At 47.2% G+C, this 9,382-nt stretch overlaps 1 protein-coding gene across 1 annotated transcript in view; it reads left to right on the top strand.

Moving 5' to 3' along the window:
- Positions 1-277: 277 nt before the first annotated feature.
- LOC106603281 (prospero homeobox protein 1) overlaps positions 278-9,382 on the top strand; it is a 76,538-nt gene continuing 67,433 nt past the window's right edge. The window contains 5 exon segments of the mRNA XM_045710207.1: positions 278-384; positions 4,218-4,618; positions 5,289-5,879; positions 6,385-7,043; positions 7,045-7,618. Coding sequence (XP_045566163.1) covers positions 4,271-4,618; positions 5,289-5,879; positions 6,385-7,043; positions 7,045-7,618 — 2,172 coding nt within the window. The 5' untranslated portion in view covers positions 278-384; positions 4,218-4,270.

Raw genomic sequence — 9,382 nt, 5'->3', positions numbered from 1 at the left:
CTGTCCAGAGAAATTACAATATTCATCATACCTGTGAACGACCGACTCTGTTTTCTGTATTTGACTATTTGCTAAGAAGATCAATTTTCACACCTGACGTTACGGAGTAAGTAACCTTTCATGCACACTCACATGCGCGTGTGTGCATGCGTGTACGTGTGTGTGTGTGTGTGTGTGTGTGTGTGTGTGTGTGTGTGTGTGTGTGTGTGTGTGTGTGTGTGTGTGTGTGTGTGTGCGCGAGCGAAGCGGTATAGTGAGATGACTTTCAATACCCTGTCTGCGGTTAGGTTATGGCCGGTGTGTTTTTTGCTTCATCTGTAGCATATCAGACTGAGAGAGAGCTCTGTTAGGATATAACTTACGGTTCCATTTTAGAAACAATTTGTAAGTATCAATTTATCCGTTTTTAAAGTCTTCTTTAATCTATCCTACTTTGTTAAACTTTGCGCGAGTTAGGTTACGTTCCGATTAGAGACGGTTGTTGATTTCTTTTGAGCTTGGACAGAGAGCGAGAGATAAACATATTTTTTTTACTTCCTCTTTAATAGAAAAGTTATTTTGTCTTTTTAGTCTCATTCACATGATGTTCTCCCGATCCATTTTCTGTTATTTTGTGTTATTTCCTAGGATAACGGATTTGTTTGTTATTTGCATGGATTTGCGCGCTTCACTTCCCCCTTTTGACCAGCTATCTACATCATGCTAGTTTTTCCGCAGCCTTGGTGCGCTGCTAGACTAGCTGACCATTTTCTTTTCTGCTGCTGTACATTAATTCTGTGTGTGATGGGAAGTTTTGTTACAATGTAACATTCGCCAGTAAATTGTCATGATCTTATTTGTCACGTCCATGTATTTATGTTGTAAAATCACTTCTCCTTTCCTGTCTGTGGTAACAGCTGCTGGCTATTGTTGCTACATTCATATGTTTGCTGAGCTCATGTCTGTTTGATGGCGTCAAATTCTGCCGAGTTGTTGCCTATTTTCTTGGGCGTTTTACATTTTACACTATTGTAAGCCTAGTTTTTGAAATATTCTTTTTGACAGCAAGTTGTCAACCATAAAAAAGGTGAACCAATGTGACAGTTTGCGACAGAGAAACTGTCTATAAGACTCAATCCACTGAACACACACTGGTTGATTCAGCGTTGGTTCCTACGTTCATTTCAATTCAAATTATATTAAAACCAACGTGGAATAGACGTTAATTTCAGATCTGTGCCCGGTGGGAATTGCTTTGTTTAGCTACGGGCGGTCAGTGTTTTGTCTATAGACTGTATCACCGTTTTCTGTTGCTTTTCTGACAAGTATTTATTAAGAGGAAACGCTGCCTTCTCTTTGCCTCAGGCGCTTCGAGTCGATGGCAGGTGCATCGGACAAAGGCTACTGGCGGTAGTCAAAGTGGTCCTAACATCGTGTTTACATCGTGTTCACACGATGTAGATATATTATCCGCATCACACATCTCGGATGGTATAGAGAGAATACTTTGGTTGATTTGGATTGTAATATGGATTAGCCTAGTTATCCTTATTGTTATAGTTACAGGATTTAGTCCCACAATTGGGTTATTCGGTGGGGGTTTTTTCGCTTCTTTTTTTTTTATTGACACGGAACTAAAATCATCAGGAGGTTGTTTATATGATCAGGACTAAATTATTCTTCAGGACATTTTTAAATCAGTTGAACATCTCTTTTCTTCTTCTTCTTCTTCTTCTTCACTAAAGTCCAACTTCAAACCTCTCTGTTTTTACTCCCGTCTTGGATACAATCATTAGTTCTCTTCTCACTTCTGTTTGGTCACACCAGTCCGAGTCTTAGTTCCATATAAGTAGAATCCAAAACTCCAGTTCTATTATCCGTGAATTGGTTTTCAACCGAGTAAATATAAGTTGACATAATATAAGTTTAAAAACAACTATAAGTTAGACATAACTTAAATACGTGTTTTTTTACTGGGAATTTTAGCTATTAAGCTGATTTTGTTATCATACTATTCACATTCCTGTACGATACTGTTAGGCTACTATATATACAGTGGTTGGACTATTTCCATGTCACAAAATTAAGTTTGTTGGATAAATATTATGCTGGCTGAAGGACATTTCTATTCATGATTTTTTTTTTTAAATGTATTCAAATGTATTTTATCGTCACATTTTGTCAAATATTTACAAGGACATTTTAATAAATGTATTGATAGCAGTGAAATAGGCTACGTTGTCCAGAGATGACTTCTCTGTGACAAAGCTACACCTGGATATGTCAACCTCCAAATAGAGTTTGATTCCTTTGATGTACACTTTGTTACAGATGAATTGTTCCTGTCAATACAGTGTGAAAAGTAATGGTATTACATTGTTATACTGTACTTACAAGCTGGAGGATTACATTGAATCAGAATTCAAACATTTTGGATTGGATTGGACTGAGTTTTAGAGGACGTTGTTGATTAGGCGAACGTGACAGTCAGTGTCTGTGTACGAGAGAGAGAGTAAATTGAATTGAAATTGAATTGAGAGAGAGAGGTCCGAGTTGGACAGTGGGGGCTGTGAGGTGTGAGGTCACAGAATGTTTCCAACGTGTTTAATGGTCTTTTAAAGAAAACACGAAAAGCCCAATCTCTCCTCGTTTCAACTCTGCTTAACACAATCTCCTCTCTCTTTCTTTCTTTCTCTCTCTCTCTCTCGCTCTGATGAAGCTTTGCATCTCTCTTCAGACCACAAGTCTTCCATTAATCAGTTGAATCATATTGTTATGTCTCTTTTCATTCATTCATTCATTCTCTCTCTCTCTCTCTCTCTCTCTCTCTCTCTCTCTCTCTCTCTCTCTCTCTCTCTCTCTCTCTCTCTCTATTCTCTCTCTCTCTCTCTCTCTCTCTCTCTCTCTCTCTCTCTCTCTCTCTCTCTCTCTCTCTCTCTCTCTCTCTCTCTCTCTCTCTATTTCTCTGTCTCTCTTATTGGAATCTAATCCCTTCTAAACCACTGAAATGGAATTATGTTGAAATCCTTGATTTGCAGAGTGGACTATTTCAGACGAGAACACTTAAGAGCCCTACCTTCTCAAACCCAGTTTGGACTCTCGCTTGTCTCCCTGAAGGGTCCATAAAGCCATAGCCACAGGAAGTAGAGGTGTTGAGGGTGCTGATTTAATACCATAGCCACAGGAAGTAGGGTTGTTGAGGGTGCTGATTTAATACCATAGCCACAGGAAGTAGGGGTGCTGATTTATTACTATAGCCACAGGAAGTAGGGGTGTTGAGGGTGCTGATTTAATACCAAAGCCACAGGAAGTAGGGGTGTTGAGGGTGCTGATTTAATACCAAAGCCACAGGAAGTAGAGGTGTTGAGGGTGCTGCTGCACCTCCTGAATAATATTTTAGTTCACTGGGCCTTTACTAGTCCTGTATTAACAGACCCATATATTCTTTATCACTGGGCCTTTACTAGTCCTGTATTAACAGACCCATATATTCTTTATCACTGGGCCTTTACTAGTCCTGTATTAACAGACCCATATAGTCTGTATCACTGGGCCTTTATTAGTCCTGTACTAACAGACCCATATATTCTGTATCACTGGGCCTTTACTAGTCCTGTATTAACAGACCCATATAGTCTGTATCACTGGGCCTTTATTAGTCCTGTACTAACAGACCCATATATTCTGTATCACTGGGCCTTTACTAGTCCTGTATTAACAGACCCATATAGTCTGTATCACTGGGTCTCCACTAGTCCTGTATTAACAGACCCATATATTCTGTATCACTGGGTCTCCACTAGTCCTGTATTAAAAGACCCATATAGTCGTCTGTAGTGCGGGTAAATAAAAAACATTCTGCACAAACAAATAATAATTCTGCGCCGCTCCCGAAACATCTTCCCTCAGCTATGTTTAAGAGACTCTTTCTACCTTTTTCCTTACACCAGTCCAATGGTTTTAATTCACTGAGCAGTAGGAGAACTCAGAGCAACTCAGAGGAGCTTTGAATAGAAAACTGTAATGGCTCAATTGGTTGTACACTCTTAGAAAGAAAGGGTTTCTTTGTCCACATAGGAAAACACTTTTTGGTTACAGGTAGTCTGGTATCATTCATCAGATATAAGGGTCTCTTGAAAGACCATATTAACGTTTTTGTCCGTAATAACCGCTGAATTACCAATAAACAAGACTAACTTTTAATTATGGTTATTTATGTCCTTTCTCTATCAATCCAGGTGCACCTGTCTGTCAGGACCCTTCGATATGTCACTTTAGCTGCCCCTCGAGGATGCCTGACCATGCTTCGTCCCTAAGCAGACAGACAAAGCGGCGCCGCGTGGACATCGGGGTGAAGAGGACTCTGGGAAGTGTAGTGTTTTCCAGAGCAAGAGAGACCCTCCTACTCAACGCCATGAACCAATCCCATGGCCCCAAGCAGGACGGAGACTGCTCGTTGGTCCCTCACAGCTATGGTGGGTCCAATGGGGATGGAGCGAAGTCGAATGTTCTCAGGAAGCTTCTGAAGCGAGCGAACTCGTACGAAGACGCCATGATGCCTTTCCCTGGCACCACCATCATCTCTCAACTGCTGAAGAGTAACATGGGGAAGAATGGAGACAGAGAGGGAGGCTTCCAGGTATAACACACACACACACACACACACACACACACACACACACACACACACACACACACACACACACACACACACACACACACTGTACACACACACACTGTACACACACTGTACACACACTGTTCACACACACACTGTACACACACACTGTCACACACACACACACACACACACACACTGTACACACTGTACACACACACTGTAAAACACAACAAAAAAAACACACACACACACACACACACACACACACACACACACACACACACTGTACAACACACACTGTACACACACTGTACACACACTGTTCACACACTGTTCACACACACACACTGTACACACACACTGTACACACACTGTACACACACACACACACACTGTACACACTGTACACACACTGTACACTGTACACACACACACACACTGTACACACACACTGTACACACACACACTGTACACACACACTGTACACACACACACACACTGTACACACACACACACACTGTTCACACACACACTGTACACACACACACACTGTACACACACTGTACACACACACACACATTGTTATTTAAACAAAGTTAATAGCTAATAATCTGATAATCCCATACGGGATTAGATTATTTAGAGTGATTGACTCCATCTATCTATCCATCCGTTCCTTTTCTTCCAGGGTAGTGGAGGTCTCTCCAGCGCTGGGTCAGATCTCCAAGCTGAAGATGTCTGCAGCAACTCCTCCAGAGACAGCCCCCTCGCGCTCTCTCCCTCCCCCTCCTCCCCCTGCCTCCCCCCATTTGGCCGCCCCCCCCTTCCTCCTCATCCCCCGCTCACCTCTCTGGACCTGGAGCGCCTCACAGACGAGCACCTGCGTGCCAAACGGGCCAGGGTGGAGAACATTATCCGGGGCATGAGCCATTCCCCCTGCGTTGCTCCGCCTTCCCTCCGGCCTGGAGAAAGGGACAGGGACAGGGAAGGAGACCGAGAGACAGGGAACGAGAGGGTGAGAAGAGAGAACAGGGAAAGGGAGAGGGAACGGGACTGTCCCCCACTGCAGTCTCCCAGCCCTGGGTCTCTATCTAGAGGGAGAGGGGAGGAGTACAAGGAGAGCCGGGGGGAGACTAGAGGAGAGGTGTACAGGGAGAACAAGAGAAAGCAGCGTCTCCCACAGCAGCAACAGCAGTCCTTTACTCAGCTGGTGTGTGTCAGACAGGAGCAGAGACAAGAGGAGAGACGACAACTCAAACTACAGCTAGAGGATATGCAGGTGAGGGGATGCACACAGACACACACACACACACACACACACACACACACACACACACACACACACACACACACACACACACACACACACACACACACACACACACACACACACACACACACACACACACACACACACACACACACACACACACACACACACACACACACACACACACACACACAGCAAGTTGTAAATATTGTTATTTGAGTTGTAGAAAAGCGGCCAAAACTTTTTATATTACAGAAGCAGCGTTATCAGATGCATTCATATTTTTAATTGATTACTTTATTACTTTATTATGTAGTGCAGGTTATTTATTAATTGATTGATGTATTATATATGTCTTTATATATATTGTTATTCATGTATATTTATTCATTCATATTCTCCTGTATTTATATAGGTGTGTCAGCTGCAGAAGTTGTTTGCAATTAATTAATTAATTAATTAATATTTTTGATTGATTGATATATATTTCAAAAAGTTTGTATTGTTTCTACAGAAACAACTTCGTCAGCTGCAGGAAAAGTTCTACCAGATCTATGACACTGAGACTGAGGAGGAAAAAGGAGGAGGAGGAGAGGAGGAGGAGGACAGAGAGAACGAGAGAGAGTTGGGGAGAGGAGGAGGAGGGGAGGAGGAGGAGGAGGAGAACAGAGAGAACGAGAGAGAGAAGGAGAGAGGAGGAGGGGAGGAAGACGGGAACCTGTCGGAGGACAGTGTCCGCTCCGACGGTTTGGAGGACAGACACAGGGACCACCACGGCAACCGTAACCGTGCCGATCGTATCCACGGCGACTTGTCAGAGTTGCTTGACGACCCAGGTCTGTTTCTGGACCGAGCCAGAGCCCTGCTCCGAGAACAGGCCCTTTTGGATGGGGAGAGGGAGGAGGACGAGAGAGAGGAGGGAGAGGGGGAGGGGGGGGAGGAGAGTGATTGGGGCCGAGGCGAGAGAGGGGTTGGAGGGGGGACGATGCGAGCAGAGGGGAGGCAGCTAGCCGAGACTCTGAAACAGGAGCTGAACTCTGCCATGTCGCAGGTGGTCGACACCGTGGTTAACGGGTTCAACCACAAACCCCCCAACCATCATCATCTTCAACATCATCCTCATCACCGTGGCTCCCAAAACACCCCCTCTGCCACCAACACTGTCTCACAGGCCTCCTTCCCCCTTCCCCCCCTCCCTCACCACTGACTCTCAAAGCCCCATCTTCCACTCAGCCAACCAGAGGCTGCCATGCTTCGGCGATGTCATCATCCCTAGCCCGCTGGACTCGTTCGTGGGTCTCAGCGTCCCTACGGCCGGCGACCAGACAGAGGCACTACCTCTTGTGGTCAGGAAGACCAACGCCGACCCACAACACCGGAACCCCTCTCTCCCTCCTCCTTACCCCCACCACCCCTCCCTCCATCCCTCCCCCCTCTCCGCCTCTCTGGGGTTCTCCCCTCCCTCCTTCCGACACCCCTTCTCCCTCCCTCTCATGGGATACCCCTTCCAGAGTTTCCCCAAAGACCAGCGCTCCCCCCCTGAGTCCATGGACGTCTCCAGGGAAACTGTGGGGCTGCGGACCAAGATGGGGTCGGGCGGGGGCGTCCATTTTGTCTCCCACCACCACCACCACAGGCAGAGCACTCCGCCCCAACATGGAGGAGGGAGCGAGGGGCTGTCGCTCGTCAAGTCAGAGTGTGGAGAGCTCCAGGACATGGCTGACATATCGCCTTATTCAGGGAGTACCGTATCCTTTCCTAGTGAACTCCAGGTGTGTGTGTGTGTCTCTCAGTGGACGACAGATTGAGACATCTTTAGCCAGGCAGATCGACTCAAGGTTGACTTTGAAAATGGACATCTGTCCATGTCCTGAGGATGTCGGGAAAGGCCTTCAAAACCGGCCACTAGGGGCAACGCTAGGGGCAACACTAGGGGAAACGCTAGGGGCAACGCTAGGGGCAACGCTAGGGGCTACGCTAGGGGCAACGCTAAGGGCAACACTAGGGGCAACACTAGGGGCAACACTAGGGGCAACACTAGGGGAAACACTAGGGGCAACACTAGGGGAAACACTAGGGGAAACACTAGGGGCAACACTAGGGGAAACGCTAGGGGCAACGCTAGGGGAAACGCTAGGGGCAACGCTAGGGGCAACGCTAGAGGAAACGCTAGGGGAAACGCTAGGGGAAACAGCTAGGGGGCAACGCTAGGGGCAACGCTAGGGGAAACGCTAGGGGCAACGCTAGGGGCAACGCTAGGGGAAACGCTAGGGGCAACGCTAGGGGCAACGCTAGGGGCAACACTAGGGGAAACACTAGGGGCAACACTAGGGGCAACACTAGGGGAAACACTAGGGGAAACACTAGGGGCAACACTAGGGGGAAACGCTAGGGGCAACGCTAGGGGAAACGCTAGGGGCAACGCTAGGGGCAACGCTAGGGGAAACGCTAGGGGAAACGCTAGGGGAAACGCTAGGGGCAACGCTAGGGGCAACGCTAGGGGAAACGCTAGGGGCAACGCTAGGGGCAACGCTAGGGGCAACGCTAGGGGGAAACGCTAGGGGCAACGCTAGGGGGCAACGCTAGGGGCAACGCTGCTAGGGGAAACACTAGGGGCAACACTAGGGGCAACACTAGGGGCAACACTAGGGGCAACCTAGGGGCAACGCTAGGGGGCAACGCTAGGGGGAAACGCTAGGGGCAACGCTAGGGGCAACGCTAGGGGAAACGCTAGGGGAAACGCTAGGGGCAACGCTAGGGGAAACGCTAGGGGCAACGCTAGGGGCAACGCTAGGGGCAACGCTAGGGGAAACGCTAGGGGCAACGCTAGGGGCAACGCTAGGGGCAACGCTAGGGGCAACGCTAGGGGCAACACTAGGGGAAACGCTAGGGGCAACGCTAGGGGCAACGCTAGGGGCAACGCTAGGGGCAACACTAGGGGCAACGCTAGGGGCAACACTAGGGGCAACAGTGGCTGACACTCATTTCTATGGAATATTTTTAACCCAAACCTTAATGCGTAACTTAACCATTCGGGAATGAAATGTCTAAACTTCATGTTTTAAACCCAAAACCTTAACTCTTAACTTCAGAATATCAAGTCCAAATTGGTAAAACCTTGACATGTTGTAGGTCTCAGCAGTGGCTGTAATAGTCCTTCATTTAATTAATCTCCATTAATTGGTTCCTGCTCTAACCCCTGTGTTCTCACGACGGGGGGAAGATAAAAAGGGGTGCGCGGGTCTTGCAAGGGGAAGATTGCACGCTGGTCTCCAGGCTTTCAAGTGAGAACAGCGGGTAGTAGTGCTCTGAGGTGCTGAGAGGGCACGACACACAGACACACACACACACACACACACACACACACACACACACACACACACACACACACACACACACACACACACACACACACACACACACACCTCCTATCTTTTCAGTTGTCACTGTCTCAGTGTCTCTCAGAAGGTCGGTGCTGTGAAACCTCTCTTTCATCACAGCGCTGAGAGACT

This window comes from Salmo salar, chromosome ssa01 (assembly GCF_905237065.1).
Source record: "Salmo salar chromosome ssa01, Ssal_v3.1, whole genome shotgun sequence".
NCBI lineage: Eukaryota > Metazoa > Chordata > Actinopteri > Salmoniformes > Salmonidae > Salmo > Salmo salar.
Note: the sequence above shows the minus strand (reverse complement) of the source record. Positions and strands in the feature narration are given on the sequence as shown.